Genomic DNA, 20,698 nt, shown 5'->3' on the forward strand with positions numbered 1-20,698 from the left:
CATTTACCATTAAAATTATCAAAGCTAATTTATATGGAAACACTACAAAAACATTTTCCTTCCCAAGTTGTAGCATGCAACCAACTCATCTCCTGGGCTCGCCGTTCACAGAGTGTTAGAAGGGCCAAGCCGTCCTGGACAGCTTCCTGTTGTCCGCATTCCACCATCATATGAGGTGCACATTTCAACACCATCGAAGAAAACAAGCAGCAAATGTGATGGTTTTCACAGCCTTTTCCTCAAAGGAGGGGAAGTGCGATATATGGCATCTTGCCACATCAATTACATAGAGCACTAAACCAGGACACACTGGTGTTCCTGAGGTGGGTGTGACATTTTCACCAATATTGAATGTAAACCTGAAGTAGTCAAACACTTAATACATAAAGTTTTCTACTTAAGATTATAGTTTAGACCTTAAAGAAGAATGGCCACAGTTAAACCATCAGGCAAAATTCTCAGTGCATACTGAGAAAATCCATTCTACAATGCTTTTAAACCACTTTAGTGCATTTTTAGAAATCTTTATTCTGTAATGAACTGATATTCCTCCTTAGCCTAAGTAAAGGCATGCCCTCCTCCTAACAGGATTTGATATTTAAAGCCTAGTTGATGATAAAAGACAGTAAAAATCTGAAGACCTTCTGTATGTAACATTTTCAATCGGGTCCAAGTGGCCAATTTCACAGTTACTTGTGCTGCATCAGGCCTCGGCCTCAAGCACTTCCCCTCTGCTGCGTCTGGGGAAGACTACTCAGGCAGGCCCTGCCCAGAATGCAAGCTCCTCTCAGGGCCACTCTTCCAAACAAACAAATAAAGGGGACAGTATCAACTTAAAAAGAAGAAATTTTAAGTTTTGTTTTTAAAAAACAACCAAATAAATACTTTTCCCCAGCAAGGACTGTATGCAAGTCACTCAATAAAAATTCTGAACTTTTCTTGCAGTTTGTTCCTTAAAGATTTGATATGATTTTATTGGGCATAACAGGAACTAATTAATCAAATAAAAACTTATTTATTTTTATGTTTTACTGTGGATAATTTATACCAAAAGAAAAATAATGTCAAATGGCTAATGAGTTCTAGTGATATCGTAAGTGAAGGGGCCTCGGCAGTAACGGAGAGTCAGGTTCCGCCAAGGACACCTCAAAGGAAGAGTCTCCACCATGTGCTTTTGTAAGTGCCCACGCTGGAAGGAAATCTCAATGATAGGAAGATGCTGGTACGACGTTTCCTATTACACAGCTCCTTGTGAGCTGATTGTGCCAGCTGGGGTGGTGCTGTTCCCCCGACAGGCGTGCAGCACCACACCAGCTTGGGTGCGGCAGAGTCTACGTCTCCTGCGCACTGGCTGCTTCATTCATCTTCATCATCCTCGTCTTCCTCACCGTCAGATAGGGATGTGCAGGGCCGGATCTGTCGGTAACGGTCAAGCCATTTCTCCACCATCTGAGTGACCAAAGGGTGATTTCGCCTGCAGGAGCTCTTCTGCATGGCAACGAGAACCCCGCCTTCAGTGACGCAGCAGTCCAGCCACTGTCGGAGCAGCTTTTCCCGCTGTTCCTCGTTACCTAGCTTTTAGGGGCGGGGGGAGGGCAAACAGCAAAGGCTGGTTAGGGCAGATTCCAAGGGGACCGGGAAATCAGCAAACCTGGTTCAAGCCCATGGAAAGGTTCCCACATCTGTGGAAACGGCTTAACACAGCAATGAAGAACCTGAGGCCACTTTTAAGTTTGCAGAAAAATCTATCAGAAGAGGCTATGGAGCAGCCCAATCTAGACAGCTAGGGCTGGGATAATGACGACAGAAAGCCGGTATTACACACTGATCCTGGCAGAGGGAAGACCAGAGAAGGAAGGCCTCTACTCGCTACAGGCAGATGGCAGGGGAAGTCGACCCAGCAGTGTGGTCAAGTGCCACAAATTGTAGCCCAAAGTGAGGTTTCCCCTCCTAACATGGTGATGGTTGGTGAACAAATGAAACAGAAGTCCAGTAATCTGATAACAAATCTCTTGGCTCCCAGTGTACCCCCCACCCCCAATCACACCACAGCCCAGGGACCTGGACAAACACCAAGCAGCCTGTGTTCAGAACACAGCTACACAGTGGATCTCCAACTCAGGCAGAGCCAAAGACTGAACTTCAGATGGCACCCCAGTACCCTTGACCACCCTTTCCCTCCCCTTGTCCAAGTCCTAGAAGCCACACTCATCTGCAGTTCCTTCACACATGCTCTTCCCAAAATTCTGCAAAATACACTTCTTCAGGGCTTGAGTCACAAAGGGCATTATTTAAACCCCCAGCCCTCTGACCACCCCCATTTCGCTTTCCCATACAGGCAGAGGCACAGATTCTAGCTCTAGTCAGCTGTCCCATTCCACAGCAGTTCTGAGGTGTGTTTCAAAGTCTACAGAATCTACACAAAGTGGCAATTACTTCCCCAAAACCATTCATACAGCTGCCACCACACCTGAAAGACACAGCTTCCCACTAGAGGCAGAGCTCAGGTGCCCACTGCTTACCTCCTGAGCAGACAGGAAGTGTACGTGGAGTAACTTCCTCTCACTGTCAACCAGAGGCAGAAACGTGATGGTGACGTCATCGTCTGTGTTCAGGTTAGCACCAGCACCTCGATTGCCATAGCCGTCATTTTCCATGGCAACCAAAGCAGAGAAGTGGCCTCGTGTGTAGCCCAGAGCAATCGGACTTTTCCAACAAAAACTCTGTTCCCACAACAGAGGCAGATAAACACCTGAAAAGAGAAGGAAGATCTGAGGGCTGGCCAGGCAGGGCGCCCAACCCACCCCTGCACCGTTTTCCCACTGGTCATTCCCCTTGATGGCTTACCTTGAAAGCGGGTATATCCTAAGGTTTCACCCCGGAAACTCTTGTAATATTTTACGCCATAAACTATGATTGGTCGTCTAAGAATATGTGCAAGTACAAAAATGTGTGTCTGTTCCAAACTTGCTCCAGGCTGCAAAGAACACAGGGAGGAAAAGCCATTTCTCATTAGGATATTGATTACCATCCCTGGAAAATGATGTCTGAAAAGAAAACTACCTCTTAGTACACAATCTTCATTCTTTTTTTTTTAATAGTTGCCTAGAGTTAGATATTTGTATTTTAACAAACGTTTACAGAACACTTGGATTTTCATTCATTCCGTGTTGCACATTCTCTTCCCTACTCCCCCCAGTCGCTTTTCTCTTTTAAAAGATTCTTTCATTGTTGCACAATTTCCTCCCTCCTCCTCCACCCCCACCCCCACCCCCCACCCCAGGCCACTTTGCTATGCACCTCTTATTCTGGACGGGTGTCATGCAAGTAACATCTAAATCATACATTTATTTTAGACAGTTCTTTCCATCTATTTAAATGCACTCATTATTTATCCCCTCTTTTCTTAGTTCTCCTCAACCACTATGCCAGTCCTGTTTTATACCAGTGGCATTATACAGTATTTTTCCTTTTGTGACTGAGGTATTTCACTCAGCATAATGTCCTCCAGGGTCACTCATTTTGTATAATATTTTGAGTTCCTTGTTTTTTAGTGATGCATGCATTGTGTGAATATACCACAGCTTCTCTATCTATTCATTTGTTGATGGGCACTTGGGTTGCTTCCATTTCTTTGTTATTGTGAACAACACAGCAATAAACATGGGTGTCCATGTATCTGTTTGGGCATTAGTTCTGGTTTCTCTAGGGTATATTCCCAGTAGTGCAACTGCTGGGTCAAATGGTATTTCTATTTCCAACTTTTTAAAGAAGCACCATACAGTGAACTTCCAGAGTGGATGCAGCATTTTACACTCCCACCAACAGTGAGTAAGGGTTCCCATTTCTTCACAACCTTGCCAACATATGTTGTTTGCTGCTCTGCTGAACTTTGCTATTGTTACTGGGTTAAGAAGACATCTCATAGTTGTTTTGATTTGCATCTCTCTTAGAGCTACAGATTTTGAACATTTCTTCACGTGTTTGTTCACCAACTCAATGTCTTTGGAGAAGTGTCTATTCATATCCTGTGCCCATTCTGAGACTGGGTTGTTTACTTTTATCTTGCTGGGATGCTGAAGTATTTTATAAATTCTACAAGTGAGTCCCTTATCAAACATGTCATTACCAAGTATTTTTCCCCAGTCTGTGGCTTTCCTTGTTATCTTGTTGGAAAAGTTTTTGGATGTCCAAGTGAATAGGGATTTGATTATCAGAAGATCCCATTCATCTATGTCATTCTCTCCTGGGTGTAGGTTTTTTAGGATGCTTCAGAGACTGTTCATGTTGTGGATTAGGGCTTCTAGAGTTCTTCTAAACTTTCCTCTGATGAAGTTTATAGTCCTTGGTTTTAATCCTAGGTCCTTGATTCACACTGAGTTGGGTTTTGTGTATGGTGTGAGGTGTGAGTCTTGAGTTTTCTACAGAAAGTTTTGCAATTCTGCGAACACTATTTATTAAAGAGGCTTTCGTTTCCCCACTTAACTGATTGCCATCTGCTTGTCAAAAATCAGTTTTCCTTAGGTAGATGGCCTGAATTTGGGGTTCTCAATTCTATTCCATTGATCTGTGTGTCTGTAACTGTACCAGTTAGTGTGTAGTAGAATTTGAGAGCAGGGAGTGAGATGACTCCTACATTGTGTCTCTTTTTCAGGAATGCTTTGCTTATTCAGGGTCTCTTTCCATTCCAGATGAAACTGGAAATTGCTTTTTTCCATTTTGGTGAATAATGGAATTGGTATTTGTACTGGGATTGTACTCAACTTGTAGACTGCCTTCGGGAGAATTGTCATTTTCATAATACTGAGTCTTCCTATCAAAAACATGGTATATTCTTCACGGTATATTTCTGCAGGTCTCACTTTGTTTCTTATAGTAATGTTTTGTAATTGTCTTTGAATAGGTCTTTTGTGCTTCTAGCTAGGTTTACTCCCAAATATTTAATCTTATGATTAGCTATTGTGATAGGTATTGATTTTCTTAACTCCAGTTCTGTATTCTCTTTGCGCCGTAGAAAAATTCAACTGGTTTTTGTATGTTGATCTTGTATCCTGCCACTTTGCTGAATTGGTCAACTATGTCCAGTAGTTTTCTCGCTGAGTCTTTAGCATTTTCTAAGTATATCATTCATTCTTTTCTTAAAAAAAAGCATTGACCTAAAGAAAGCATTTGATGCCTCAAACGGCAAAGTCAAAAAAAATAGCAACAAGAATCTACAAAGTCTATCTGTAGTATACTTTACTGCCTAATTTTAAGGACTGAACAAAAAGAATAAATACTTGGAGATTATACACTGCAACTCCAATTTAATCTCCATAACTGCTGCACGTCTTGGGAACCTAAACGGTCCTTGGTCTGGTCACCAAAGTTCCATGACAAGGGTAAGCTCTCGGGGTGAAAGGACGCGATGTCACCCCACAGATGCTCAGCAGTGGATTCCCTCCCTCTCGAGTCCCATCCCCGCAACAGCTGATGGGACATGGGGCCACGAGGTACATGTCTCAGGTGGGAAATGGCCACTGTAAACTCTGTCCAAAGACAGAAGGGACAGCGATGGGGTACAGTGCATGTCCCTACTTACTCCTCAGGGTGAACGGTGCGGTCTTCTGGAAAGAACAAGATTGGGTTTACTATATTCAAACTTTACAATTTGGTGTATACTGAAAACCAGGATGAAGCGTAAAGATCACACAGGTATCTCAATCCTAGCACATTTCTACCATATTCAGAAATAAATCTGAGTATTAAGAAACCAGTTCCGGAGCACCCTGCCATCACTCCTGTTAACAGCATTACTCTGGATAGTTCTGGAGAAAGCCAGACTGCACTTTCTCTTTTGTCCGCGCTGTGTGGAAGCAACCTCCCCATGGAGCAGCCTTCTGAAGAGCCCAGAGTCAGCAGAAGCAAGCCTGCTGGCTAGTGCCCACCTCATGGTCACTAACCTGGAGGCAGGCAGTAGAGGGTAGATCACCTTCCTGAGAGAGCAATAGAGATCAGGATCTCATTATTCTTACAGGATTGGTTTTGCCCACACCTGATCTAAAAACACAGTGGTGACTTCTCCTCCTGTACCACAAGTGTGGACTTGAGAGTTACAGAGGTGATAAACAGTCATGATTGGAACTCAAGTTTCCTGCTGCCAGGGCAGTGCTCTTGGCCCCAGACTCCACTCCCTGCAACATGACTCCTCTGTGGAAATAAGGGATCAAGAACACACACACCTGGCTTGTCTCAGAGAAGTCACTGGCCTTGAAGCCTTCTTACCTGACTGGCAAGCGAGAGGATGAATGCCCAGTCTTCTTGCCACTGCTCTTCCCTCAGGGAAAAATGTAAACCAAAGCTCTGCGAATACCAGGACTCCCAATCTTTCCAGCGTGTATAAAACCTACAGAAACAAGAGAGGAAGAAATAGGGCTTTTCTAAACAGTGCATTTCACATTTCAAAAATTTATCTGATAGCCTTTAAGCAATTCATATGAAGAGAATCTTATCAATTTCATCTGGCTTGAAATAGTTTTCAAATTAAAAATGGCTTTGTTCTGCTAGCCAATCTCTTTTTCCTCTTTTTTATCTCAGTGAAAGTTTACAAATCATATTGGTTTTCATTCAATCATTCAGACATTTTGTTTTATACACTGATAGCCAATCTCTCTCAGCATGTCCTCAGCCAGAATCTGATTCATCCTCCCACCGAATTTTCATTTAGGACTTCACAATGCTGCGATGAAAAAGGCTGAGATGCTGGTCCCAAGCCTCAGGACCACAATTTCAAGGGAAATGAAGGACAAGTGGCATCAAAGGGCCTATGGAGACAACGTTCTGCACCCTGATCTGTCAAGTAGTAAGGGGGGGGTCTTTCTAACTTCCATCAAAGGTGCAACTATGGGTCTTTTCCTGTCTAAGGTAAAGAAGAGTGAAGACAATTAAAGAAGCATGAAAACAGTCCATGACACTAAGGAACCTCAACCTCCCAGAGCTCGAGGCCAGAACGAGATGGTACCTGCTCTTCAGTGCTGACTGTGCTATGAGGGAGCACAGCAGGGAGGCCTGGATGGACTTGGGGGAAATGTGGAGAAGTCCCAACCACACAACAGCCAGGAGGCTTACTGGTCTTACAAAGACTTGGGGAACAATCAAAATTACAACTCTTAGTCACGTGTGGGTCTGAGCTGAACTCAGCCCTGTGGCTCAACCTTCTAGCCCACAAGCTGCTGAGAGTGAGAGAGGCGATTACAACGTGGGGACTGTGAACCCAGCCAGTCGACAAAACGCGCAGCAACAGCTGAAAGGAACCCCAACCTGCTCTGAACATGTTCACCACATCGTGACAAAGAGTTAAAAGAAGACTCACTGTCAAATGAGTTCTTCTCTCAGCACAGAACAGGAGTCAGGCTGCCCACCCTCCCCATCCCACCTGTTATGGTCTGACTAGCTGCATGTCAGTCAACACAAAGACAAAACATGTCTCCTCCACTAAGGTGGGTGTACTTGGCCCTAACCCTGAAGCCAAGATCTACAGCTGTCTGCCATGGCGGCGGTACAGAAGTCTGCTGCTTGCCTGTAATGCAGACCACAGAGAGAAGAGGTCCAGATGCAGGAACAGAAACAGTGAGGCGAGGCACTTTGCTGGGGAAGCTGGTCCTTACTTACGAGGCACTACTCAGGAGTCATGGCCTCTATTTACCAAAGTTCGCTGGCAATGAACTGTGGTGAACACACAGCCCAGTTCCCTCACCCGCTAATGGCCATTGTCATGGCCAGTCAACCATCTGTGATCCCAGAGGACAGTGCTCTTCCTTCTCTACCTCCATTCTAGATTTCTAGGATTTTAAGTGACTCCAACCATCACAGAATGCCAGTCTTAAAAATTAGTAATAACACCAATTCAGACCACATGGACAACTTAATCAATGGTTCTTAGGTATCACACTGGGGATACGGTCAGGTAGGATTAGAAAGCTGTCCTTAAAGATGCACACTGACCTACTGGAAGGGAAAGCACTATGCTGCTGTCTGCAGAGGAATCCCTTTGTTTACGTGTCTGGGGGTTTGGAAAATTTGCAAAATACAAAACTAAATGTCTCTTAAGACAATCTTTGGAAGCAGGAGTGGTATCCACTTCCTAAACATGCCTCTGGAAACTATAAAGTTTAATCAATTACAATAGTTATAGAAAGGCTTCAGGCCTTTTGTTCACAGGGTTGCTATGAGTTGTGCTTGACCTGACGGCCATCAATAACAACACTATCTGTCTTAAGAAGGGAAAAATCCTCATTGTACAATTTTAGCATAATCTCTTCAAGTTGAGGAAAAAGATGAACTCTTGCATTCTGAGGAGAGGAGCCAGCCAGAGCGGCCTGGTCTCTACTGGGGAGGATGTGAACAGACGGCAGCTCACCAATGGGAACAGTCATGCAGGCTGTCATGCAGGGCCTTCCGAAGCACTGAGTCCTTGTCGTAGATGCCCCACGTGGCTTGCAGTACTGAGTCAAGTAAGCAGTCTCCTGCTGTGCGGTTCCAAAGTGCATACAGTCTGCTGTCCAAGCGGGAAGCCAACTCCAGGGACCAGTTTATGATCGGAGACTCTTCTTCTAACTCTACATGAGGAATTTAAACGACATGTTCATTTTCATGTAAATATGCAAACTTCATCAACTAAAATATAAAGCCTTTGAGGGAGAAGCTGAAATATTTTGTGCAAATAGAAATGTGCTCACTCTGGAGGAGGAAACAGAAAACTAAGGTTCATGGCACTGTGAGTCGGGCCTGGATGGACTACACTCAGTCTTCTGGTTCACTCTACCACAGGCAAGAGTTTTTATGAGCACCTTTAAAATTCACCTGACAATTATTCAACACTGTTTTCCAAGGGTTTTTTAATTTAAATTCCATTTAAAGGAAGATGGCCACACTCTTTCAAAGGTTGCAGCACAAGGCCAGAGGCTAACTGCTCAGATCAAAGTCAAAACCCTGCAGACCCAGCTTACCTTTCTGCACATCTCTATCAAGCACCTCATCAAATAATTTTTCTTGGACAGTTGGGGGCAAATCTTCAATATCTACAAAGAAAAAGATCTTCTTATGCTTCATAACTGAATAAACATGACAGGCTTCTAACAGTAACTTCCTCTAAAATAATTCCCTTTCAACTGAAGGCTGTCAAGTAGCTTGCCTTAAAAAACGTGCATGTAAATTATGCATTTGTGCCTCATAACGACTTTTCTATTTCATTATCAAAATGCCTACTAACTTACTACACCAGTAACCACATGGACTCTTTGTGTTCCTTTCCCACATGTTCCACCTCTGTCCTGGTCTGTGCTTTGCACACTTTAGTGTTGTCTTACGTAAAAGTTAATCCACTATTCATTCTAACACACAGGTGTGTTTCTAACATCTTCCCCAAACTTTCTATGCTCTACTTAATTTATTTTCTAGAGTAGCTTTTTTTGTTAGGTGCCACTGAATTACCTGTGACTCTTAGCGACCCTATGTACAACAGCTCTGAACTGTATTCTATCCTGAGCCAATTTTGTTGTCACTGACATACCTACCTCCGTTTCCTCAGTTACTGAGTTAATCCATCTCACAGCTTTGGGGCATTTATAAATGGTGGCAAATAACCAAGCTGGTTAAAATCAGAGCAAGTTTCGTCTGAAATTCCCTCTTTCTGTCTGTCTGTGTTTGTGTGTGTGTGTGCGAGCGCACGTGTGCGTACACATAAACATATTTTAGCTGGTTCTATTTTTAAAGATAGTATTTCTTATCTTTAAAAATAAATTTTAAAAAAAGCAAAATTTAAAAATCTAATCAACAGGAAGCTTCAGAACCCAGACGGCAGCTTTGTTTTCAGAACTTGTTTGCTACATGTATTCAGTTAGAGCGCACAGAATGTACTGGAAGGTATTTTCACTTGTCGCTGAACTGAAAAATCTACAGTTGCATCACAAGCAAATTTACAAGCAAATTTAAAACACATGTAATGAATGAAGGAAAAAAATGGTCCTTTAAAGGGAATGCCAGTATCTGTGACGGAAATCATCTGAAATTCTATTCCAGCCACCAACAGCTACTTAATTTCAAACATATAAGCATAAAAAGGGAAAAGCAGAAAGACAATATTCTAAAATAAAACCTCAGGAAGAAAAAACTCAATTATTTTGTAAAACTCATATTAATAACAAATTAGGAATATTACAAAAATGGCTTGCTTAGACATTTTAATATGTTAGTTACCTCAACGGTAATTATTGCCTATGAATGATTAGGTAAAAAACCCAATGAGATTTGTAGACTTTCACTCAAATAAAGTAGATTTTTTTTTAAAAAGCTGAGGTTCGTACATAAATTGGTTACCATCAGCTGCTCTCTTCCTTCCAGACATCTTAAAGGATTTTACAATAGCAGCCTCATACACTTCCAGCAGAAATTGGAGAGTTAACCAACCTAAGGGCAAACACTGTAGCTAAGTCGTCCACTTTCTAACAACACTACGTTTGTCACCCATCCACTAAAACACAAAGACGGTACGGCTGAACTTCCTTCCCCACACACACACGGAAGTTACCTGCTGGCAGCGTGAATGTTACAAGGTCAGTCAGAAAATAGCAAGCAAAATCGCCCTTTCTCTGATGGAGAGAAGCAGCAATCTCCCTCCGGATCTGCTCCGTCAGTTCTGGACACACCATTGCGGGAATACACTTCGCTGCTTGCTGAGATACCTTCAATACAAAAACAAAACTTTGCTCTTCATCTCATTCACCACAAAGAAAAGCAGAAAACTGTACTTCAAAGGTAGTTATTAACACTTTTTAGTAATTCAAGTTTCTTTCTTTTGCTAAATCTTGGCTTCTACCAGCTACTATTTTTCTACACTGCTCTATGACTTTCCCAGAAAATAGCCACAGAGAAGTTTTTATCCTTACTCCTTAATTTTATCCCAGGGAAATATACAAAGACTCACAAAAAGATGTCTGTAAAATTATGTTTTTCAGAAAGGTACAACATAGAAGGGAAGGGGGACCATTAAACAATCTTAGTAAGACTAACCATCAGACTCAAGAAAAACCAAGGAATTTGTCTTTAAGAAGGCTCAGAGAGAGAAGAGGGCATGAGAGACAGTCTTCGCAGAGTCGCCAGTCTCCTGATTCAACAGTGCTTAAACTGAACCTGTCACGCTCATCAGCGTCTCCTCCACCAGTCATTTCCAGCCAGTTCTCCGCCACCTCCTCACATCAGCAACCTCCAGACACCCCAAGGTCCTGGCCTCTGCTCCAGCGCCACACAGCCACCACCTCACCCCTGCCACCATGACCACATCCCCTTCACAGGTGCGCCTAAACTATGAGGACTCAGAGGCTGCCATCAACCACTAGATTAAACTGGAGCTCTATACTTCCTCTGTCTACCTTTCCATGTCTTACTACTTCAACTGTGATGATGTGGCTTTGAGGAATTTTGCCAAACATTTTCTCCACCAATCACACAAGGAGAAGGAACATGCTGAGGAACTGATCAAACTGCAGAAGCAGCAAGGTGGCCTCATCTTCTTCCAGGACGCTGAGAAACCAGATCACGATGACTGGGACAGGGGGCAAAAGGTAATGGAGTGTACGCTACACACAGAAAAATGCGAGCATCAGTCTCTGCTGGAACTGCACAAACTGGCCAGACAAGAACGACGCTCATCTGTGTGACTTCACTGAGATGTACCACATGGATGAGAAGGTAAAATCCATCAAGCAACAGGCTAACTTCGTAACTAATTTGCGAAAGTGGGTGCCCCGGCATTGGGCCTGGCAGAGCAGATCTTTGACAAGCAGACCCTGGGAGACAGAGAAGGCGAGAGAGGAGTGAAGCTTTAGCCTGGCTCCCCATAGCCACAGGGGTGTCTTCCATGGTCAACACCAGGCCAACTGCATGTCTTATTTTACCTTTTCTATAAATTGTATCAGAATACTGCACTAGAGGACCAAGAAGACAAAGCAAAAGGAAGAAATCATGACGTTAAAGAGCTGAATAGAAGATTTCAAAGGGCAGCTTGGAAAGACAAGGCTGAGTATTATAATGAAAGTTGCAAGGAGCTGGAATCTGAAAATCAAAGGGGCTGAATTTGCTCGACATTTATTAACCTGAAGGAACTACAGAACAAATTGAAGCTGCGAGCTGTCATACTTAGGGATACTACGGGCAGAATATTCAATGATTCAGGAAGCATTAAAAGAAGATGGAAAGAGTATACAGAATCACTGTATCAAAAAGAATTGGCTGGCACAGAAGAATTCCATAAACAACATAGAAGGAAGAGGCAATGGTGATGAAGGAGGAAGTTCAGCCTGCTCTGAAGGACGTGGCAAAATACAAAGTCCCAGAAATTGATGGAATACCAATTGACATATTCCAACAAACTGATGCTACCCTGGATGTGCTCATCAGGTTGTGCCAAGAAATGTGGAGGACAATTACTTTGGCCAACTGACCAGAAGAGACCCATATTTATTCCCATTCCAAAAAAAGGTGGCTTGACAGATTGTGGAAATTACAGAACATCACTAATATCACACACTAGCAAAATCCTGCTGAAGCTGATCCAGAAACAACTGGAACAGGATACTGACAGAGGACTGTAAGAATACAAGCTGGGTTTAGAAGACGTCATGGCACCAGAGACATTACGGCCAATGTCAGATGGATCCTGGCAGAAAGCAAAGAGTACGGGAGGAATGTCTATCTGTGTTTCACTGACTGTGCAAAGGCATTTGACTGTGTGAATCACAACAAATTATGGCTAACATTGAGGGAAATGGGAATCGCAGAACACTTGATAGTGTTTATGTGAAACATACTTGGATCAGAAAGCAGTCCTCAGAACAGAGCAGGGAAACACTGCATGGCTCAAAATCAGGAAAGGAGTGCATCAGGGATGCATCCTGTCTCCACAACTTTTCAATTTAAATGCAGGACAGCAGGGTTTTATGAGGAGGAAATGTGGCATCAAGATGTGAGGAAGACTCATCAACAACCTACGCTACGCAGATGACACAATTCGGCTTGCTGAAACTGAAGAAGACCTGACGCGCTTGCTGCAGACGATCAAGGACTGTAGTCTTCGATATGGATTGAAGCTCAACATCAAGAAGACAAAGATTCTCACCAATAGGCCAACTGGCAGAACCATGCATAATAGATGGAGAAGAGATTGAGGTTCTTAACAATTACGGCTTGCTCAGCTCCACAATCCACACTCTTAACACCAGAAGACAGGAAATCAAAAGACAAATTGCACTGGGAAAATCTGTTGTCAGGAACCTCTCCAGAACACTGAAAAGCAGTGATGTAAGTCTAGACACTAAGGTGCACCTAATCCAGGCCATGGTCTTTGCAATTACTTGCTATGCATCAGAGAGCTGGATAACCGAAGAACTGATGTCTTTGAATTGTGGTGCTGGAGAAGAGTCTTGAAGTTGTTGTTGTTGTTGTTGTTGTTATGTGCCATCGAGTCGCCTGTGACTCCAAGAAAACAAATAGGACTGTCTTAGAGGCTAGGATTTTGAAGCTCCTTCTCACATACTTTGGGCATGCAGCCAGGACAGACCGGTCCTTGGAGAAAGACATCATGCTTGGAAGGGTGGAGGGACAGCACAGGAGAGGAAGACCCCGGAAGAGATGGATTGTTACAGTAAGTGGGGCAGTGGGGGTTGGTGTGTCAGAATTAGTGAGAGTGGCTCAGGAAAAGGCAGGATTCAGAGCTGCTGTACGTAAGGTCGCTATGGACTGCAGGGAGCTCGACAGCACATAACACAACTACCTACTTAGGTTCTTTCATCTGTACCATTCTTCAGATAAAGTCTTTCAGTGCCCAGCTGTTGTGTTGGAAATCTCAATGGGCTAGAAGTCTGTCTAAGCCATCTTGGCCAAATTCTTTAAGCACCACAGTGTTTGCTTCAATCACACTTAATAAAATGAAACTTGGGGGTGTGGTGAAGAGGGCATTATAAAGGTTCTTCTCCCTGCTCTCTTAGCACAGTTCAAGCATCCTGAGAGTAAACCTAGGAATCCTGGTGGTGCAGTGCTTATGGCTGCTAACCACAAGGTAGGCAGTTCAAACACACCAACCACTGTATAGCAGACAGATGTGCCAGTGTGTTTCTGTGACGTCCCAATGCCTCAGAAATGCTGTGGGCAATACCACTCTGTCTTTTAGGCTGACTATGAGTCAGATGTGATGGTACCAGGTGTGGATTTGTTTGGGTTTTTTAACTTACAATAATGTAAAACAAATGGTTAGCACAGCCAGGTTCTAACTGAAAGGCTGCAGCTCAGGTCCACCCAGAGGCAGCTCAGAAGAAAGGCCTTCTGATCCACTACTCCTCTCCATGTAGACCATTTCCTCCAGCGCTGGGTCGCTGACCCACTCCGCCTGGCTAACATTTGTTCTCCTGCAGATCTTGGCTAAGAAATGACCTGTTCTAAGAGAAGGCCTCCTCTGGTACGAGGCCCTCCCCAGCACACCACTGGCACCCCAGCTCTTCCATCTCAGAACACATGCTGTACAGAACAGCCTACCTGGTTCTCCTCTCTGCTTTACTGGAAACTCCTTAAGAAGTTGTTGAAATATTTATTAAGATACACCTCATTTCTTTAAATCAAATATGATTTCAAGATTCAAAGACTGGCAAATTATATTTACAACACAAATCCCAAAAGTTACTCGGGCACGTTTCACTGTACTGCACATGCTTTACTCTGCTTCTGAGCTGGGGCCACATACAACCCAAAGGTCTGTGGTAACCCTGCTCCACAATGAGTCTACCAGCAATCTCCCAACAGTGCTCACACTCGGGTCGTTCCAGCAATGTCTCACACCTTTTCAGAATGCTACTGCACACCTAACAGACCACAGGGCAGTGTAAATATGCACAGGGCAGGAGGGAGGCAGATAAAATAGACTTCAGGATTGTTTGGAGAAACATTTAACACAGAAACTAAAACCTGGAGGACACATGCCCGTGACCTCCAGGCAGTGCCAGCGGCCCGCACTCACCTCTGTAAGCAGTATGGCCAGCATGTCCTGCCTCTGGAAGCGGATGGCCAGGTGCACGAGCGTGTAGCCGACATCGAAGGCAGAAGGGCGGTTCAGCAGGCGCACCTCGTCAGCTGTCAGCTGCCGTGCAATGTCTCCCCCAGACGACTTGTACGCTTCAATAGCAGCTAAGTCACCTTCTACAACCCCTAAAGCAAGCACCAAAATGGAAGAGGCTTTCATTCTAGTTTCTCCTCCTAAAAGGCTCAAAACTGTAGCGTTCACTCCAAACTCTTTTAAGCATTTCTGTGTATTTTGTGGGTCCTGGGGCATTTGTAAAGAATTCGAAAGAACATTTAAAAAATTGGTTTCTTCCCCTCTCTCCCTCTGACTTCTTTCTGGAATTAAGCCTAAGCTGGGCACTTACCTGGTCATCAGGGTTGGCTCATGCCCTGGGGGCCTTTAGGAGCTATGAGGAGAACCAAACAGTGAGGGGATGGGCTGGGAGAACTGGTTCAAAGGACACAGAGTTAAAAAGAGAAACCAGACTCGGCAGGAGACCCGAGCACAGTCCCTGTGGTTACCGTGACTGCACACTCAGAGGAGGCCGGGAAGGGCTGCTTTCCACTCACTACATCCTCAAGTTGGTCTCTCCACTCTGCCGTTTAGCTCTGAGGCAGCAGGAAGGGGTAAATGAAACGTAAGCCACACGTTGTAGATGCTCACAGGCAAGCTTTTCTCACCTGCTTTAAGAGTAGGAAAACCTGAACCAAATCATTTCCTACAAAAACAAGCCAAAATAAAACACTACAGCTTGTCAGACGCAGAAGGTAAATAAGCCCAATTTTCCTAAGTTCATAATGAACTCATTCCTACCAAATGGAATTATGAACCTTAATACAAATTAATGTCAGGTTATGTTCGTAATCCAATCTACTAAGCAGTACGACGCCAAGACAAAGTAGGAAGCCGGTGTGGTGGTCTACTTCTGTAAACCAGCCAGTGGATCCCTTACAGCCCACAAGAGTACAATCTGCAACTTGTAATGGGGCTAGACCAGGAGCCAGCAGCATTCTGTCCCCTCACAGCACACATCCAGCCATGGCTCATGGCCCCATCATGTCCACAGTCCATCATGTACATGGCCCATCATGAGCTGAAGGCCGAGTAGACAGCCAATGACTAAATGTGCACTTACAATGTGCTAGTGTTACAAGAGTTAAGTGATCAACTACTAATCAAGAGGCTGATAGTTTGAACCTTCTCAGAGGCACCTCAGAAGGCAGACCCAGTGATTCCCATGAGAAAGGTCATAGCCTTGAAAACCTGACGGAGTGTCTTTCTGTTCTGATATAAACAGGGTCCGCAGAGGCTTGACAGCAACTGAACTACTGGGGTAATGAACAGTTCTGGCAAATATGAAGTTGTGTAAGGGTTAAGTAGCTTCAAGTTTACTGCTGTTAAAAATACACACATACACTTTGGGGGGGGGGAGGCTGAGGATGGGTAGCGGCAAAACCAAAGGGTTGCACAATTTGGTGAGTAGAGGGGGGAAGAAAATGGAAAGGATCTGGGCAAAAAGACATGGTTAATGATGATGGGCAATGCCCAATGGTGATTACATTTATAAAACATAACGCATGAGAATGATTGTATGAAACACAATGTGAATGAGGAGTAGTGAGAAATACAGTGCTTATGAACTTTGTAAATAAACCAATAAAAAAAAGAAAAAAATACACGCATACCCATTAAGACTGTAGGACCAAATATTTTTCAGCTGTTTTCAAAATTAAAATAAAAGAGGTGCAAAAAAAAAAAAAAACAAACCCAAGAGAAGTGCATGTGCTGGGTGAAATGCTTTTAGTCTAGCTGGAAAAGAGTCTTCCTGTGTTTTATAAAACAGCATTTTGATTTCCATCCTGACTTACAGATAAGTAAGAAATAAAGACCACGGTTACAAATCCTTTTTTGGGGGGAATCTAGACCCTCCTTCAAGAAAAATATCCCCATCACCCTTGACACATGTTCTTCAGGTTAAGAAAGGATGATACTGTATGAGAATACCTACCCACAAGAATTACCACTTTCACAGCACTGTAGTTACTGCATCCCTCAACACACACACTCTCTAGATTCTCCTCATTAAGGACTTTAAAACACTCTTCTGGGGACACAGGCCTGGAGCAATCGCAGAGAGAAGCCACTAGAGCTAACAAGCATTAAGACTGACACGAGACAAGGAAGGTAAATACTTTCAAAACATCAAACCTAAAGAACAAATAGAGAAAGAGCTATTTGAATTAAAAAATAAATCTAAAGACCATTACTGTAGAAATGGAAAGGTAACTAGTAAAGCATGTTTGAGGATCTAGGGGGGGTGGGAACAGATGAGTGAGGATGTACAGCGAGGTAATCACAAGGCTGTACAATGTGATGGACAGGGTGAGGGTTTGTTAAAGGAAATGGCAACGATCCCAGTGTGAAAAACGATGTATACGAACTTTGTAAGCAAATCAGCATAAAATAAGTTTTATAAAAAAATAAGTAAATCTATGGTTAAAGAGTTCTCTATTTCTAATTATTATGTTCAAACATATAACTCTAAAATTTTATTTTCATGAATAGATAAACAGCAATTGATATCATTCCCTCCTCAGCACTGAGCACGCTCCGCTCTGCTTCCTTTCCCTCACTTCTACCACACATCTTTAGGAAGGGGAGGGACTCTTCTTCACCAGGTCCTGTGGCAGATGTGACCACTCCCAAACCCCTATGTGTCAGAGCACACTGTACAGTTTTCAGTTCTAACCTAAACACATGAGTCATCCCTTATGAAATCATATTCAAAAAGCTGATATTTCAAATTCAAGTTATATAGAATGGTTTATAAAGACAAACTCTACAATGTACATCAGAACATTGCAGCTGTTGTTACTGTGTGATTATGTTTAGGTGGTTTTCGTGCATCTGGACGTGTTTATCTCTTTAAAGCCAAGTTTTTTTAAAATGTACTATCCTGAAGCACTGGTAGTACACAGAGTGTAATGAAAAGCAGCTTCTACAGCAGTTTGTATCCATGAAGCACTCTGAGGGAGAGAGATGAGGAGTCTCCGCCCACTAAATTGACAGCCACAGAAACCTGATGGAAGGTGACTGAGTTAAATCAATTCAGTGGCCATAGGTTTGGGTTTTTTAAATACTATATACTAAGAAACTACGTTATGCAGATGACACAACCCTACTTGCTAAAACTGAGGAGGACCTGAAGCGCTTGCTGCAGAAGGTCAAATACTGCAGCCTTCAGTATGGATTGAGGCTCAATATCAAGAAAACAAAGATTCTCACCACTGGGCCAAATGGCAGCATCATGATAGATGGTGAAGAGACTGAGATTGTTAACAGCTTTAGTTTGCCTGGCTCCACAATCAACACTCTTGGCATCAGCAGCCAGGAAACTGAAAGATGTACTGTGATGGGAAATTGTGTTAGAGACCTCTCCAAAGTACTGAAGAGCAATGATGTCAATCTGGAGACTAAGGTGCGCCTGCCACAGGTCATGGTCTTTGCAATCACTTGCTTCACTTACTTTGCCATCAGAGAACTGGACAATGACTCAGGATGACAGAAGGAGAATTGATGCCTTTGAGCTGTAGTGTTGGAGTATTGAATATGCCATGGAAAACAAACAGGTTTGTCCTGGAGAGGGCTAAACCAGGCTGCCCCCTGGAGGCAAGGATTCTGAAGCTTCAACTGACATACTTTGGCCATGTTGCAAGGAGGGACCAGTTCCTGGAGAGGCACGTCATGCTTAGGAGGGTGGAGAGACAGTGCAGGAGAGGAAGACCCTCAATGAGATGGACCGATTCAGTGACTGGAGCAATGGGGCTAGGTGTGTCGGAGACAGTGCGATTGGCACAGGACAGAGTGGAGTTTAGGGCTGTTGTACACAGGGTCGCTATGAGTCACAAGTGACTCGACGGCACATAACAACAACAACAAAAACCATAGATATGCATTATGCCTCAACATTCTAAATTATATACAAATTTGACTTAGAAAATAAATTGGGAACAGAACGCAGTCATACTCCAGGGACTGCTTATATATAAACTTCCTCTTTATTACTTGAAAATGTCCTGAGCCCTCCAAAACCAACAAACTAAGTGTCCATGCAGTGTAGGTATGTACATGACTATCAAGCACAAATGCCTACACAGTCAAATATTTTTATTTCCCAGAGACAAAGGATGAGGCCACATGAAGACCAAATGACATCCTGCTTTTGGTTAGAGGGTCGGGCTGAGCTTCTAAGTCATTGTCCTCGTCATTTCTAACTAACTTACCATACAGCAAAGTCTGGAAGAATCTCATGTTCGAAATTCCTGCCTAAGAATTCATTTCCTCATGAATGTTTCTGAGAGATCGCTATAATCACAAACTAATTAGCAAAATCAAAGCCAAGGGGCTGCAGACTGAACTGTGCTTGGTCAGAATTCTCATTTACAACATGACCCGTTCTGCCTTCAAATGAAGTGCTTTTTAAAAAACATACACAGAACTTTAAATGGATGAACCACATAGCGAGTGAACTGTCACCTCCAGAAAGCTGTCATGAATGCACACAGAAACAGAGAGACAAAGAGAGAGACAGAAAGACAGAGAGAGCGACCGCAAGAGTGAGATTTGTGTTGAACTGTGAAGCTCAGGCCCCCCGCACAGAGCAGACACGAGAGGGAAGACACGGAGCGTGAGGGGAAGGGATTATGGGGCCCAGGCCTTGCCACATCATCCCCCACACCTCTCAGAACATGAAAAACACATATTTATGTGTTATGTGAAATAACAGTATTTTGAAAGAGAAAGGTTTTATTGCCTAATATTTAGAGAAGGTTAATTTTACAAGTTTATTAAAGTCAAACTTCACTGGGCAGTCTGAGTCGTGGTCTATCTGTACCACACACCGTCTGAGGAGAAAAGCTGATTAAAGTTTAGACAGATTTCTAACACAGGATTTCCACCTGGTAAGCACTGACTAGATATTAATAACAGGGTGTAATAATCAGGTAATTTCCCATCTGCCCTCTCTAATGAGGGGGTGAAGAGGAGCGTATCAGGTTATAAGAAAACAAAAGTTACAACATGCCTTTTGAGTTCTTAACAGGTTTTAATCACTACTTAACACTGGGGATAAAATGAAAGCAGTAAGTGGTAAAATCTCACTTTCTGGGAGAAAGACCAGAAAACTCCAAAGCTCCAGCTGAGACAGAGGTGACCTCTGGGTTTCTGAGCTACTGACGCCACACGCTGCTGCTCACAGCAAACACCTGAACCACCCTTTCCTGGACTAGTTTTCATTGTGAAATTTGGAAAAAGCGTTTACATGCTGTGTGTCACTCCCACTCAACCCCACCTTCATACTGTGAAGGCAAACAAAAGGACAGCTGGACGCCTCAAGACGACACAGGTTCTGCCAACTGCAGCAGAGGCATGCATTCAAGCTGCCTAAACGGCATCAACAACTGGCTAAGCAGATGAGGTGTGCACTGGCTTTAATCAGTACAGAGGTCTGACAGGTACTGAAAACTACATTGCCTGGGCATCACTACATCCAGAGCTTAGGAGGGGAGAACAAGCTAGCTCGCAAGAATCTGAGGCCACAGGTCACAACTCAAT

General features: G+C 43.5%; 1 protein-coding gene across 1 annotated transcript in view; it reads right to left on the bottom strand.

Moving 5' to 3' along the window:
- Window positions 1–1,356: 1,356 nt before the first annotated feature.
- ZRANB1 (zinc finger, RAN-binding domain containing 1) overlaps window positions 1,357–20,698 on the bottom strand; it is a 32,145-nt gene continuing 12,803 nt past the window's right edge. The window contains exons 3-10 of the mRNA XM_006879873.1: window positions 15,044–15,231; window positions 10,568–10,721; window positions 8,988–9,059; window positions 8,399–8,597; window positions 6,265–6,385; window positions 2,848–2,977; window positions 2,523–2,752; window positions 1,357–1,575 (exon numbers count right to left, since the gene is read on the bottom strand). Of these exons, the coding sequence (XP_006879935.1) occupies window positions 1,357–1,575; window positions 2,523–2,752; window positions 2,848–2,977; window positions 6,265–6,385; window positions 8,399–8,597; window positions 8,988–9,059; window positions 10,568–10,721; window positions 15,044–15,231 (1,313 nt within the window). The remainder of the gene's footprint in view (window positions 1,576–2,522; window positions 2,753–2,847; window positions 2,978–6,264; window positions 6,386–8,398; window positions 8,598–8,987; window positions 9,060–10,567; window positions 10,722–15,043; window positions 15,232–20,698) is intronic.

Source organism: Elephantulus edwardii, unplaced genomic scaffold (genome assembly GCF_000299155.1).
Source record: "Elephantulus edwardii isolate Elephantulus edwardi_28Jun2011 unplaced genomic scaffold, EleEdw1.0 scaffold00006, whole genome shotgun sequence".
NCBI classification, from domain to species: domain Eukaryota; kingdom Metazoa; phylum Chordata; class Mammalia; order Macroscelidea; family Macroscelididae; genus Elephantulus; species Elephantulus edwardii.